The sequence below is a fragment of the Condylostylus longicornis genome, unplaced genomic scaffold (genome assembly GCF_029603195.1).
Source record: "Condylostylus longicornis isolate FDR11 unplaced genomic scaffold, ASM2960319v2 ptg000135l, whole genome shotgun sequence".
Taxonomy (NCBI): Eukaryota; Metazoa; Arthropoda; class Insecta; order Diptera; family Dolichopodidae; genus Condylostylus; species Condylostylus longicornis.
In genome coordinates, this window is record NW_026578103.1 from 393,292 (window position 1) to 409,966 (window position 16,675).

Below are 16,675 nucleotides of genomic sequence, written 5' to 3' on the forward strand. Positions count from 1 at the left end.
GAGCTGGGCGTATAGTCTGAGATTAAAATTTGATTAAATTATTTTATAGCGTATATCATATTTTGCGCTATTGATAAATCCTTATTTTACCTAAAATAAACTCTTGGAAATATTGTTGTTCAATTATTAAATTCAAAGATAAGATATAGAGGTAAATCAATGGATTAACACTCTTTTGAAAGTTTATTAAAAGAAGAAATAATATTTTTATACATACGTAACTTGAGCAAAAATGATGTGTTTATCTTATCTTTTAATGTAATTTTGCTTTCATACTTGGCGGTCAAACCAAAGGAAAATTCAAGAAATGTTTAAGAAAGGAATGACAACAATATGTCGTTTTTACTTTTTAGCACTTTTCCAAAAATTTTTTGAAAAAAAGTGCTTATTGGTTTCACTCTGTCCGTCCGTCAGTCTGTCGGTGTGTCTGTTTACAAAACTTCTACACCCTTGAAGTTAGAAAGCTGAAATTTCACACGTAAATAGATCTTTACTAGAAACTTATTTTCGTAGAACAAAATTTTTACCTATCTCAACCCCTCTAGAAGTTATACCCCCCCAAAACCCCAAAAATGCTATTTTTCAACTATTTAGTACAATGAAACCCTAAGCATTTTTGAAACTTTAGAAAAACAAAATGACCGTTCAAATTTATCGTTATCTAAAGTCCGTTTTTTCCAAATTTTTGATGTCGTTTTTCTTCTAGACCCCAGCCATTTTCGTTAGAAGAAAATTTTTTTCCATCTCCACCCCCTCTCAAGTTATCGCCTCTTGAAATTTATAAAATTTGAATTTTTGGCACGTTATATTTCCGAAACCGCAAACTTTTTCAAATTTCTATAAACGCAAAAAGCTAACGGTAAATTCCATGACATTAAAAAATATAATTATTTTTCTTAACTCACACAATTAACACTTAAAATCGAGCATTATGTTAACCCCTTAATTTTTGCTTTATTTCAAAGACTGCATAAATCCTAAATATCCTATATATCTGCATCCTAAAGATATGCAATCCTAGAAATAGTTTTGTTTATGAATGAAAATAATTTTAATAGTTTGGTGGATATACATAGACTGTTTTTAAAAGTAGTATTTTCAATTGTTGAAGGGAAAAGTGCTACAATACAAACCATTGGTTTGACCCAACTTTATTATTTAAAAAAATTATTAAAATTATTGTTGAGTATGTTTTCGTAATCGGTTAAAGTGAATAGCTAATTCGGTTACTGCAATTCCACGGTGAAAATCAACACTTAAAATATTTGTTGTAAACCCTAAATGTTTTGAATATAATTCATATACTTTTGGATTAACGTCATCAGCCATTTTTCGAAGTCCACCATATTTATCTATGAAAATTAAATTAAATTTAATTAATTAAAAGTTTTTTAAATTATTAATATCGCAATATGAAATCAAAATAAAATTGTTAATTTACCAGTTATAATACCCCATGCATTCGGAGTTAATTCAGCCATATCAGATTGAGCACTTGCAGTTAAATGTCCGTGCAGACCTCTAAGATATTCTTCCAAACTGGACCAGTCGTCTTTATTACCCCATCGATGTTGTACAATATTAAATAAAATATTAGGAAACTCATTCCTCATACTGGAATCGCCATACGTCAAAATAATATTTTTTCCACTATTCCAAATTTCGTTTAATGTAATATCCCAAGAATGAGTAGCATCAACTAAATATTCTCCAATATAGCTCTCTATATACATTATAAGTTCACGGTGAACTTCAATATTTTGGAAACCTTTAATTAAATGGTTGATTGAACATTTAATTGTACACACATGCACATACATTAACATATTTTACAGAATTTTTAGAAGCAAATGCCAAAGTTTTCAAATTGGAAATAATTTACAGTTAGTGTTACATAATTGTAGCTTGATTTTAAATAATATATCAATTATCTTAAATATTTATATCAATTCAAAATATTTTTGCAAAATACGTTATTCTTTTAGTTAAACATACACTTAAATGACTATCAGTTTAATGAAGAAAAAAATTATTTCCTTGTATACCTACATATGCAAAACTGTATAATATTTATTCACAAAAAAGGAAAACATTTGGAAATAATAATTCATGCAAATCGAATTTCGTTAAATACGAAGGCGTTTCGCAATCGTTCGGAAAAATCTAGCATTTTTTTGTTTCTAAATAACCTACCTAGTTCAAACTTTCTGACATCAAAAATTACTATTTCATTTGTTTCAATGACGAAATTTTTCAATTGTTCTAAAGCTTCTTTTAAAGGTCTCTGTTTTGTAATACCATGAACCATAAAAAATTTATCTTTTGTGAAAGCATAATAACCCATTCTTATGTCTAAGTATCTAATACCATGCATTAATTGTGACTTGATGTTGTCATCTTGTGTTAGTGAATATTTTGTTATTACAGTTTCATCCTTTTCGGGATTGAAATTTAAACGATATGAGCCTGCGTCATGAGAACCGGGAATAAATATTTGTTTCATATTAAAATTTTGTATACTATCCTTCATATCATTCATCCATGTTGGATAGGCACGTATACAGCTTTTAGATAAAATATTACCATCCTTATCAATATAACTAATCCAATGACTATAGCATTCTGTTTTTGAGTCAATTTTTTCTGATTCCTCATAATTAAATTTCAAATTAGTTTTTATCCAATCATCTTTTTGTTTCGGCTCATATTTACCCAAAATTGTATCTGCATTTACTTTCCATTTTTGTGTTTTTTCGTAATTAATTTCTGAATTAGTTCCAAGATTATTTAACTTTGGAAATTCCTTTGGTTCACTATTTGTAACAACAATAAGATCTCCTTCAATTAAACGTGCATTTTTAATGGTTATCTCTAAAGATCTTGTCTTTGCATTAATTATTACATTCAAGAATATCTGATCATTTTTAATTTCAATTGGCTGTTTATAATTTTTTTGTGTCGGATATCCATTTATTGAAGTTACGAAAATTAAGAATATTACACTTTTAATGTTCATTTCTAGTATATTAAATTTTACTATTACCTAGTAAAACAATAAGCGTTTTGGTTGATTTTGAGGAAACCGAAACATTTATAACTTCTTCTCCAAGGACATAAAAATTTTTATTTTTAGCGATTTTTGCAGAATTGCTTTAATTCTTTTTTTTATCACAGATTAAACTAAGTACGATGTTATTCAAAGCTTTTTTAAAACTGTTTCGATATTTGCTATTTTTCGACATGGTGTCCTATTGTTTTCTTATCAAAAGATTAGAAACATTTGAATTTCTTCAATAAAAGCTGCAAATGTTTTTTTATATTAGCAAAAATCACGTTACATTTAAGTATGTAGATACTTAGATACGTATATTTTTTGCTTTTTTCTATAGTTCATAGGTTATAAACACAGTAAATGTAAGTGTCGTTGCTCAACATACTCTTAATACAAAAAGCATTATAACAACTTACGAACTTTTTACATTACTTTTGTAAAAATACAAAGTTTTATATTTAGTATTATAGTGATTTGAGAAATAATAGTTAAACAACTAAAATGATAAATCATAATTTTTCCAAAAAATTAGTTAGTGTATCTCAAATGAACCTCTAGTTTTGAAATAATTAATGTGTCAGACGTGTCGTTAGCTCTTCACTTGCATGGACTTTTCTGTAGAAAATCAACTCAGAAAAATTTAAAATATATAAAAATTTATGCAGATGAAGAATTAACGAGGGTCCTTCCTCATTTTCTCTATTATAACAATATTTTACGGAATATTAATACGTTTTTAAGTAAAGAAAATAATTTTTATTGCTTTTAATTACAATATTTAATATAATAACTGTAAATCAAGTGAATTAGTTAAATTTTATTTAGAATTAGATTAATGTCAACAGGTTAAAAGCGAATAACTTACAATTTGTTTTAGAAAGTATTGAAGAATGTAGAAAAATTAAAAAGCCTTCACATTGAAAGCAAGCTTAAACAGGATCTGATGATGATTATTTTCCCAAACTTATGAGAATTTTTATGAATATTTAAGAATTAAATTGTTGAAATTTATGATATGTTGCGATTGCTTGTAAATCCAATCTGTTTTTTGTCTTGCAGATATATTTAACAATAAAAATTGGTGAGTTAACCATAAAAAGCGATTCGTACTTGCTGAAAATACAGAATGTTTGAAGAAATACGAAATACATAATGTGATAATTTGTTCTGAGTTCTTCTTATTATTTGTTAATTAATCTATGATTTTTTGCGTTGGTAGTTTTTTCTTGGTGATAAATAAGACTTTTATGTGTGTAAGTAAAAATATTGAAAATATTAGTGGCAACTTTTGAAAACTCTGATAATTTTACTCATTACCTATTTATATTCTTTTACGGACTGCTAGAAAGTTGAACAGAAAATAAACTACCTAGTAACTACTAGGTAGTTTACATACCTGAGGTTCCAAATGCATGTAGAAGTAGATTAGAAGATTTTTGTTAAGAAAAAATCCTTAAATATATTTTTTTTATTAGAAACGTATTAATGTTGGTTAAAAAATTATATTTTAAAAATATTTTAAAAATGAATTTACATAAATTATACGGTAAATAGCTCCACAATTAGACTGAATTTGTTAATTACATGTCAATATAATTTTTTATTTATTAATTTTTTTCGGCATGTTTATTTCGTAAAGTTTTGAAATAACTATTACACTCTTTATGTCTATTTGCATGTGCATGTTTGGAAATATTAGAGTAGGTTTTTTTTGCGATAAAGAAACTAAAAAGAATTTAATTATTAATAAAATCTTTTTATTGTTTACGATATTGAACATTTGTTATAATTCAGGAAGCAAAAAATTTCGATACAATAAAAATATTACGTCGAGGTCAAGTCCTGCTATTATATCTATTGACAAGTTAACATTAAAGTTACCTACTAGAAGTACAATTGTAACAGTAGGGTAACCAAATAGGGTAAATAATGCAAATGCTTATTTTTAGAACAATGAAGTTTTACCAATACATGTACATACATAAAAAATATTTACAAAAATTTATAAATAAAATGCGTATTTAATGCAGAATAAATATAAATATAAACATGCATTAAAGTGGAAATATATATACAATTGCAGCGCCCCGTTGTGACAGAGTTACAACCCTCAAAGAAAGCTATACATACCCAAGCGCACCACTTTCTAGGAGAGAAAAAAATCTTTAGATCTAATGAAACATTTCTGATAAAGTTATGCAATTCTAAAATTAATTTTATGTTTATAGTTAAGTAAAATATAAAATAACGTAAAAAAATCACATATATGTACATATGTGTATCAACTTGTGAACGCAAACATATATGTAACACATATACATATGTGCATATGTGTATCTACTTAATATTTATAAAAAATGCTTCACTTTCACTTATGTACATAGTGCATAAGAAAGTAAGTGTTCATATATGTAAGCAAATTAATTTTATAATAAAAACGAGAAAAAAAATAGAGTTGACCTTGTCAATTCTGTGATACCAGTGCGAATTTGTTATCGTATGTGTGAATAAAGATGTCATAACTAACTATGGGGCAGACTATAACTTTAAGTTGCCGTATTACCATATTAATTTATGCAAAATTTCAGTACTATGTGTTTTTCAAAATACTGTGTGTGCCAAACTACTATTGAAGTTGTATGACAGCTACCAGAAAGAGCCAAGAAATTTTAGCGAATTTTATCAAGCACATCGACCCTACTAATATATTTGTTTGTGTGAAATTTCAATACCACAGCCCTTATAGTTTCTGAGATATAGCCAAATAAATTTTGAAGTTGTACGACACCTACCAGTAGAAGCCAAGCAATTTCAACGACTTTTATCAAACACATTGGCCCTACTAATATATTCACTTGTGTGAAGTACCATAGCTTTAATAGTTTCTGAAATATAGTAAAATAACTTTTGAAGTTGTATGGCAGGTATCAGAAAGAGCCAAGTAATTTCAACGATTTTTATGAGACACATTGGCCCTACTAATATATTCGTTTGTGTGAAGTTTCAATATCACAACTTTTATAGTTTCTGAGATGTAGCCGAATAAATTTTTAATTTATATGACAGCTACCCGATCCGGTACAATAAACTACAATAAATCTTTGGTGAACTTATCTCAATTAGTTTTTGAGTTATCGTTGGGATGCACGGACGAACAGACAAAGCTAAATCAACTCAGAATTTGACGTTGATCAAAAACATACACTTGAGTCTATATCTAAGACCGTTATATGTTAGCGTTACAAACGGTAAGGCAAATTTAGTGTACCCTCCGAACATACGTTCGTACGGGTATAAAAAATTACCTTTACGTTATATGTTTGAAATGACTTTTTTAACTTTTATTGTTTTAGTTTTTCATTAACTATTTTCCTATAATTTATTCAATTCTATTGATAAAATTCGTTAATATTTATTTTATTATATTATATACTTATGTTTACGTGTTGTTGAATAATTTGATATTTTTCTATAATAGTATTAATCTAATCTCGATATATATTTGGAAAAATGTTTTAAAAGGCAATTTATAAACTTTACAGAGAACGAACAAAAAAAACATCTCATTACTTAAAAACAATTTTACAAAATAAATCGATAATTATCTGAATATGTTATTTCTCAAATAAAATTTAAAATAAAGAAAAACTTGATACGTATATTCTAATTCCTTCAATGCTAATATATACGTACGTATTTCGTTCGCGTATTTTTTACAGGGGCGTATTTTTTAGCACTTCTAGCAAAAAACTGTGCTTATTACTTTCAAATTGTAAGTCCGTTCATTCGTTGAACCGTTTTCAAAACTTGTATACCCGTGAAGAAAGTTTAAATTTGATAGATCTTTACTAACAAAATAAACTTATTTCCGTAGAACAAAATTTTTACCTTTCTCTCTGCTTTAAAAGTTATAGTGCCTCAAATCCCTAAAAATGCCATTATTTAAGTATTGATTTTAGCAAAACCTGAAACATTGCTTAAACAATGTCAACGCACAAAAGTAGTGGCTGACTTCTTCTACTGTCGAACAATAGATTTGAACTTTACATATATAAAATGCAGCTAAAATTTACCGTTATCTAAAATTCGTTTTTTACACATTTTTGAAATTTTAGCTCTTCTTGGATAATAATAAATAGTTCATTTCACTAGAACAAAATTTTCTCCCACATCCACCCCCTCTCAAGTTATCATCTCTCGAAATTTCTGAAATTTGAATTTTTGGCACTTTCCGGAACTGTAAGCTTTCCAAATGATTATATACATGTCATTAAAATCACGCAACTAACCCTTGAATTCGAGCATTGTGTTAACGCCACTCTAATTTTTTCTTGTTTTATTTCAAAGAATGCTCATCCTAAATTTATGCAATTTATATCTATATGAATAAAAGTAATTTTAGTAATAGCTAGACTTGTATTTTCACAAACCATTGGTTTGACACAACTTTATTTTAATCTAACTTCCACTATAAGGTATGTGTAATATATCAAAAAAGAGATAAGTTGAAAATTTTTGTTTTAAAGTAAAACTTAAAAAATATTTATTATTATTTATATTTGTTTATATATATTGCACCTCTTGAGAATAATATTGCAACAACTTAAAATAGTTTTCCAATACATTATTGGAATATTTGATCGAATAAATTTAATAGAAAAATTTGCTAGATTTGGAATACAATGTATTTTTCAAGTAATTAAATTACAAGTTTAAGAAACTTGGTAATTTGAATGAGTTAAGTTAAAAAATAAAAAATTTTTGTATTATGTAACTTACTACCCATTGATATGAAAATAAATGAAACCATCTTTTTTGTCTTAATATTCAAAATGAAAAATAGTTAGATTACAAAATTCGAATCAGTGGCATTTGTTGAATAAAATAGATGTGAAACATATATCACACAATGAAAGCTGTCTACAAAAATAAAACCTTTAGAACTTTTTTTTCAAAGAATTTTCAATGCTGCTTCTCCAAAACGGTATTATGCCAAAAATGCGCTTGGCGTAATCTGTTGAAATCTCAATGCAAAACTAAAATCCATTATGTTAAATTTGGCATTTAAGATACTAATATCGCAACACTGTTAGACATGTAGTTGCAAGCGCAAAGCATTTCTCTATATTTTCCTTCAAAGAGCTGTGTCTTGAAAACTATTTTTATTAATATTTTTCTGAATCCAGTATGTAGTGCTTCTTTCGCAAAACGATTTTCACATCTAAAATTTCGACACTAGGTAAATCGAATATAGCAAATTTGCTAATGCGAAAGTAGCAAAAATGGTGCTACAGAATGCTATTCTCGCATACTTTTCATTCACTTGCCATTTGTTTACGAATTTTATTGTGAAACTCTATTGTGAAAGTTTTCGAAAATATAAAACTAAACAGTGTAAGTGTTTAATTTTTTTTGCTATATTAATTTTTTTAAAAATTTGCATTTCAAATTTAGTGCATTTAACTAAATTGTTATAATTAATAATTAGAATTACAGGTCAACATAAATTACAAAACTGTCCCGGTTAAGGATAATGGTTAAATTCATGCATTAATTCAAATTTGTATAATAAGTGAAATGGTTTGCTGAGCAAGAGTAATATTTAAATCTTAACCTAAATCTAATGTATATTTACAATTTTTAAACGATTTAAAGTTGGTGATGCTTGAGAGTAGCGCCAGTCAACAAAGGGTTAAATCAGATTTTTGTTTTTCTCTGGCAAAAACCTGTAAATTTTAAATTCCAAAATTATCTGTACATTACAGATAATTTTGGAAAATTATCTGTAATGTTTTGAAGTTGTATATGTTGTCACGGGGTGTTATACTTGTTTTTTTAAGATGGTCATATAGATAAGCAACAATATCTAGACATTTTAAAAACGAACCTGGTAAACAAAGTCGAAAAATGTGGTTTTGTTGGTTATTATAAATTCTATTGGTATAACCGCTTGCAGCATAAATCTTATTTGGTAAGAAGCTGTTTGCTTCATAACTGCCCAAAAGTGTTCGAAACACTCCCCCAAAGTCTAGACCTTAATCCAATTGAGAATTTTTGGGCCCACTTGAAGTAAAGTGTGGCGAAAAGTATACTAAAATACAAAAGTGACCTTATAAAACATATTATAGAAGAATTGTCCAAAATTTCGGATTAAATTGATATGGAAAAATTGATTAGTTCTATGAAACGATGACTTTGGGCTGTTCCAAATCTACGGGCTACCACGAAAAGTATTATATTTAACAATTGTAGCTGCATTTTATTTTTTTGCGTAATATTAGATTAAAAAATCTAATTTTGAAAAGACTTTATTTACATTGTAATTTTTCGAACTTCTTCGTTTTTGTCCCTTTTCTTTTGTGGTTTCCTCATTAGAAAAATTATTTTAACGCAATTATGTTCCATAAAGGATTAATAAACTGACATTTTCAAAAAAAAATCAAAATCAATGCATGCATGCAACTTATTAAAGACTGAAAGTAAATTTTTTAAAATTTTTTCATTTTGAAAAGACTTTCTTTACATTTTGTATAAATACATTAACAAAATATTTCAATTTGAGTAATCGTTTAGAATATTATATTTAGAATATTTAGTTCCTGTACATATGGAATATAAATAAAATGAAAACAAAAAAATAAATTTGTACGATTTTGAAAAATAATTTTTTAAAATTGATCGCACGATAACTCAAGAAGGAATAATACAATCGACACCAAACTTTTACAAGTTGTTTCTTTTCTGCCAACAACGGCTACTATTGTAATTGGTCTAATTCGGACAACGGATTCGGGTAGCTGCCATACAACTCAAAGAGGTTTTTCTAAATATTTTAATAAATGGTTTGGTCATACAACTCCGAAAGTTATTTTTAAATATTTGTGCAAAATAATAAAGTTAGATTCATGAAACTCGGCAATCATGTGTCCAATTATAGACCCTAAAAGCTAATTTTAAATATTTGGAAAAATAATAATCAGATTCATGAAACTTGGCAGTCATGTGTCCAATTTTAGATCAGATATATCCTTGGAGTTTTGCTAAAATAGCTTGACAAGTTCGAATAGTTGTCATGGAACTCCAAAAGCTAATTTAAAATATTCAAGAAAATAATAAAGATAAAATTATGAAACTTGACAGTTGTGTGTCTAATTATAGGTCAGACATATCGGTGAAATTGGTCAGACATATCGGTGGTTTCACAGGTTCGAGTTATTGGTACGCAGCAATGAAAGCTAATTTTAGATATTTAAAAAACAAATTTTTAGGCTCAGATTGTCTAGGTGCAAGGTATAATTCGGTCGGTTTATACTGACTAAAACGTTTTCACTCATTACAATTACATACCCCAAAATTTCATTGCTGTGAATATAAATTATCATTTTTCTGTTCACTTTCCATTTTTATACCCGTACGAACGTATGTTCGAGGGGTATACTAAATTTGCCTTACCGTTTGTAATGCTAAGAAATAATGTTCTGAGATATAGACTCAAGTGTATGTTTTTGATCAGCGTCGAATTCTGGGTTGACTTGTCTGTCCGTCCGTCCCAGCGACAACTCAAAAACTAATTGAACTCACCAAATTTTCACAAACAATTAATTGTAGTAAGTGCCAGAACCCTATTTAAATTGGACATGACCGGGGTACCGGTTCGGCTAGCTGCCATATAACATCAAAATTTATTCCTTTTTTTTTTAATTTTTAGGGCATTAGTAAGCTTATACTTAACGTACCTAGAAAAATGTAAATTTGGCTCTTAGTAGAGTTTTGCTTTGTGCTACCGAATTCCCAGAAATGCTCGCCGGTTAGTTTTTGTAACAACCCGAACTCAAATATCAAATTTCAAGAAATTCCATCAATCCGTTCCGTAGATATTGTAAAAAATGTAAAATCGGCCCTCAGATCAGTTTCCGAGCCCTGATCTTTCCACAAAATTTATATGTTCACTGCCTTAATCGGTTGATTATTCCTCTTTATGAAATCGGTTGATTATTTCTCTTTATATACACAAAAATGTATATTTGACTAGTATACCCAAAATAAAAAGTATGTAAAATCAACTAAAAGTTCCATTCTTTCAATGGGAAAATCCGTAGTTTTTGATCCAACGCACTTTTTCGTTGAAAAAGGTCCGTAGTTAGTTGTTTTCTTCCGTTGCTTATCGCCAGATATTTTACGAAAAATTTTGCGATGTTAAAGGAATATTCCGGTTCAAACTACGGAGCACGTTTTGTTGTTTTGAAAAAAAATATATGTTGTTTTAACAGTATTTTCTGTTGTACAGAAAAATTTTTAACGGAATAATTTGCTGCAACAACGGACAGTATGCTGTTAAGCCTTCTTTTTTTAACAAACTGGGTTCCGTTAATCTAAAATATTTTTACAAATATTTCCATTGTTTTGAAAGAAATTGTTTTTCAAGACTACGGAAAATGTTTTGTTGATTTAAAGAAACAGTTGTGGTTTCAACGGAATTTTCTGTTGCAGTGAGGGAAATTTTACTGTTGAATTTTAGTTTTTTAACGAACTAGATTCCTTTAACCCAAAAGATATTTACGGATATTCCCATTGTATTAAAGGAACTTATTATTGGAAAATCCGTTTCCGTAAAGGATTATTTGTGGTTGAAAAGTACAGTTCAAAGAACTATATTTTGTTGAATTTCAGAATGTTGCTTTTTAATTGAATTTGCACTCTTTGCCTTGATGGACACTTTTAATATAAGACATATGGCCACATAAAACACTTGTTTACAAACATAAGTTGTTTTAGTAGTTTTTGTTTTTTCATTTTATATTTTCATATTATAACTGAATGAAAAACCTTTAGTTTGTATTTTTAAATAATAAAATTTGTTCTCAATATTTACTAAGATTTATTGAATATTTTTTTCTGAATCACCTTTCGTATATAAAAACTTTTTAAGATTTTCTATATTTGGATTTTTTTATCACGACCAATGTCTACTCCAAAAAAAAAGGTTTCAATAAATATCCACATATTTCAGCAATAGTTGGGATAGTCAGTGTTGAATATTTATATATAAAACGATTTGAATAAAATGTTTAGCGCTTTCACAAAATTTTCAACTTCATATATTATGTTATATATACAAACATATTATTTAGATGAATCCCAGACATCATTTCCTAAGCATAGAATGCAAGGCTGAATCATTTCTTTACTAATAATATGTGCATTGAGTTGTCCATTTATAAATTTGAAAAATGAATTGATCGAGTCGTCTATTGAAGCCTTTCTTATTAACTTAGAACTTCTTACAACTGTCGGTTTCAATACATAATGTATCAGGTATATTAAATAAGCATCCTTTGTTGCTGTAAAAAAAATAAAAGAGATTTATTCCGGTTTAGAATTACTGATTGTTTTAAAATTTTATGGAAAAATGTAAATTGTGTAGCAAAATAACAATGATGTAATTATAAATGCAATATATTTCATAGACTTACATTTTGTTGTGTCCCTTGTGTCGGTTCTTGTTTCTAACTCCTTCTTATATTTGAGTGATATATTTTCATGAAAATTCCCCAATTTAAATAAAATTTTTTGTCGCCTTCTGTCCAAAAATAATGGAAATCTATAGTTTTCTATAAAAAGAGAGTAACGTTTATTTGTGATTTAAATATTTTTATTTTTTTTCCAGTTTCAGTCCTTTGCAAGTTTTTAACGTTGGCCGTTCATTTATTATTTCACGAATATTCTCACAATTTTTTTTTATCTTGTTTTCTATACGAAATGGATCATTCCCATTTTTTAATAATTGATATATCACCTGAATTGTATTTTAGCCACGCTTTTATTTCTCGTGCTTCTGTCTCTGTAATGAAAGTTTTTTATAGTTCAAATTTTACATTCTACTGTACCATTTATTTCTGCTTCTATATTTTTATCTAAACTCAATTAAACACAATAATCCGATTTAATTTTAACTCAAGGAGGTCCTTCTTTTGTTGCACAATCTGTAAGGAAATTTACCTGTTGATTTGTTACTTGTTTCTTTGCTATACCACGCATTCTAAAACAATATAAAAATATACGCGCCGAACTTTCATTTGACTTTTCTTATTTCTGTTTTTCCTTGCTTTATTTCCCCGGGTAAATTTTCCTCAATTTGTGTGCAATGTAGAGTATAACTTCAATATACAAACGTGGTAGGTTAATTTTCCTATCAAAATAATATATAATCCTTGAGAAATGTAATTTCTATCACTTTCAGTTAAAAGACTACTTTCAGTCTTACCTTTTATTTTGTCGAACTTTGGAGTCATTTCACATCTAAAAAATCTTAAAAATTAAAAATAAATTTAAATGAATTTTTAAATGCTTAAAAAAAATCAATTAAATTTAGGAAATATTTTTTTGAATATATGCAATCATGTGTAAATAAAAATGCTTCTTACACATAAATTTTGTGATTCTTCAGTTCAAATTTGAAGTAGATGTTGCATCACTAATTTTAAAAGAGCGTCCAGATTTTAAGGATGGTGTTCATGTTTCCATTCATAGAGTTTGTGGCTGAATTCAATTCTACGACCAAGTAAAAAAAGCAAATTAAATAACTTTGTCTTACTTCTACGTGAAATATATTTGATAAAAGACAAATCGCTGCAAATTTCACTTAGAGTTTGCAATAAATCTTCACATTCTATGTCAATTATATCAGATTCTGGTATTGCATCATCTTCTTCTACGTAGCTGTTCCTGTATTTGCTTCAATAAACTTCATAATTGAATAATTTAATTGAATTTTTATATGAAATTAAAAAATATTAATAAATTAATATTATTGTGAATTCTTCTCATATGTTTACGAAAGCTGGAAATATATAAAAACTCCTGTTTACAATCCAAACATATCCATGATATGTACTTTCCATATTGCGTTTATGTTATTGTATTAAATTTTCAAAGTATAATTTGATTTCAAAAAAATTTTTCAGGCACTTAAAGCAATTTATCATTTAACTAAGAAAACTTAAATTGGTAAGTGAGTTAATTTATAGAACAATAGATTTTTTTGTAATAACCGATATATGAAATTATTCAAGTCTCTTCAAGAAATTTCTAAGAATTGTGCATATAACTTACGAAAATAATATATCTGCAGTCTTGTTTCGCAATGAATTCTTTTCTTTGATTATTCACAATTAATATTTTATGTTTATTAATCAAATAATTATTAAGTTTTCTTCTAAATATTCTAATTTTTTTTAATTTTAATTGGCGTGTTCTTTTTTAATTTTACCTTTTTTTATATGTACATACATACATACATATTTAAAAAAAAAAATCTTCCGCACAAAAATTTAACTACTTCTTCACTACAAATTAAAACTTGTTTTAACTTGAAAAATATTGCACACATTGAATAAACTTGAAAAATAGCGGTACTTTAATTTTGACAAAAAACTTTAAAGGAATACTTTGTAAATTTAACAAAAAAATTTGCTTAAAATTTCGTAGCAGAGGAATATTCCGTAAATTTGGACAAAAGTATTCCTTTGAAAAATTGTATTGACGAAATCGTTTCCGTTAAATAAACGAAAATACTTACGCTTCAAAGGAATTAGTTATTTAATTGTGATTATTTCTTATAATATCGGCGCCACAAATATTAAAATCTCTTTTTAGTTTCTAATACGTAACCTAGAATATGAAACCTTTCTTATTAATATGATACTTATCAACAAAATTTTTAATTAAATAGAAAATTACATCTAACAAAAAAAGTTAATTATTATTTTAATAACTTTAAAAGTTTTAACAGAACTGCTTAATAATATTTTTTTACAAATGAAATATTACAATTTATATACATATTTAAAATGTACACATTTACGTGCGGTAATTTAATCATATCGTCAACTAAAACAAATGTCAATAAATAATAAGAATTCGCCACATTATAAAAAACTTTTGCAAGGGTTTTTCTATTGTATTCTTTTGAGATTCTTTTACTAAAAAGTGATACCTTTTAGTTATGAGTTCTGATTTTGAAACAATATGAATATAGAAAACATGTAAATTTTAACATGAGGGAAAACATAACTTAAACTGTCGCAAATATTGCTAGTAAATCGTACATGTACAAATTTTCAACACATATTATTCTCATACAAAAGATTTGTAAAATATTACTGCAATTTAAAATCTTGTTTCGAAATTGATTTTAACAGAAAGGCTAAGCAGCTCTAAAAATTATTGTTCTAGAACAAGACTTTTAACACTAATTATATTTATAATAGAATAATGTTTATTTTAACAGTATTGAATAAATAAATTTGAAAATGCTCATTCGTGAAGAAGTAACATTAAGTTACATGTTTCGCCAGTGCATATGAAACTAAAAAATTAAAAAATTCATAAATATCGCGTGATTTGAGAAACCGTTATCTTTTAAAAGATTTTTTTTGTTATTTTGACTGGAAATTTTGTTGTCTTATTGAAACTTTTCCATTTCTAGGATTTTAAAGGAAAAAGTTTCGTTACCATTAGCGAATATGTCCTTTACATAAAAATAAGTCCGTAAAATTAATAACCGGTTTTTACTTCAAACGACATTTTAAATAATATTTTCTTTATGAACTATAAAATATTTCTTTACTGAACTTCCTAAAAAATTTGGAACCGCTATTCTTCAGATTCCTGAAAAAACCGACTTATAGAGTCTTGAAAAAAATGGTTTACGAATAAAATGTGAATTTGGATATGAAATCACGTTTTTTTTTAATTTGTACAAAATTTAACTAATGCCCGAGTTATATAACATGTACGTACATAAGAACATTTAATTTAAAAAACATCCATGTTAATATCGCCTAATTTATCAGTGAAGAGACATCAGTGAACCAGTCAATACGCTTTTTAAATTTATTGATAATCCATCTGACATATATGTATGATATGATAAAAAAACAAAATTAACAATTAAAATCAAAAATTAGCACTTTGTGGCTAAACAAAAATTTTTGCCTGAATTCTAAATAAATCTACATATGTATGAAAAAGCTGTATAATATTGTTCTCAGATCTTTTCATAAACATTCAATATCTAAATGAATGTGAAAATATTTGAATTTTTGTAAAAATTTTTCTTTTCGAAATAAATTTGGAACGGGATAGAAAATCTAAAATGTAAAAAACTTGAAAATATTTTTACGTCATTAGAAAATTGGAGTCGTTTAAGTTCTTGATACAATTTGAAAAACTTTAGTTCTTGTTTATTTAAGAAATTTCAATTAGTGAAAAATAATTATTCACAAGCTTATTTAATTAAGTCATTATGCAAATATAATATGAATAATATGTTAAATGAAATAAAATATTAATAAGAGTTCAATTTAACAAAAAGATGCAACAAAAAAACATTTCAACATATTTAACAGCTTTAACTTTGTTATTTACCTTTAACTTTTTAAAGGATTTCTTCTATTGATTTAGTTGTATTAAATGAAAACAACAGTCAAAAAATACATTTTATAGTTTTTGATTGATTTATACTTTTCAACGGACGCATTTAAAGGACTACAATTTTTTGTCGTTTCGCTCTCAGTTACGGCGTTAAGGAAAAATTTCCATTGTTTTCACCAAATTCAACTA

At 26.9% G+C, this 16,675-nt stretch overlaps 1 protein-coding gene across 1 annotated transcript; it reads right to left on the reverse strand.

The window, feature by feature from the left end:
• Window positions 1-1,176: 1,176 nt before the first annotated feature.
• On the reverse strand, window positions 1,177-13,090 carry LOC129615103 (PI-PLC X domain-containing protein DDB_G0269228-like). The gene is made up of 4 exons (XM_055530171.1): window positions 13,052-13,090; window positions 2,194-2,938; window positions 1,442-1,768; window positions 1,177-1,352 (listed from the first exon to the last, which is right to left on the reverse strand). Exons 1-4 carry the CDS (start codon window positions 13,088-13,090, stop codon window positions 1,177-1,179), a joined length of 1,287 nt encoding a protein of 428 aa, XP_055386146.1.
• Between the last annotated feature and the right edge of the window lie 3,585 nt (window positions 13,091-16,675).

What these genes read in the sequence shown, in the direction of transcription:
- LOC129615103 (XM_055530171.1), bottom strand. Translation starts at nt 13,090, where the DNA reads ATGCGTGGTATAGCAAAGAAACAAGTAACAAATCAACAG. An exon ending in TGTCAGAAAGTTTGAACTAG is followed by an intron (nt 1,769 to 2,193) that starts GTAGGTTATTTA and finishes ATTTAATTAAAG; the next exon opens with GTTTCCAAAATATTGAAGTT. An exon ending in TGCATGGGGTATTATAACTG is followed by an intron (nt 1,353 to 1,441) that starts GTAAATTAACAA and finishes TAATTTTCATAG; the next exon opens with ATAAATATGGTGGACTTCGA.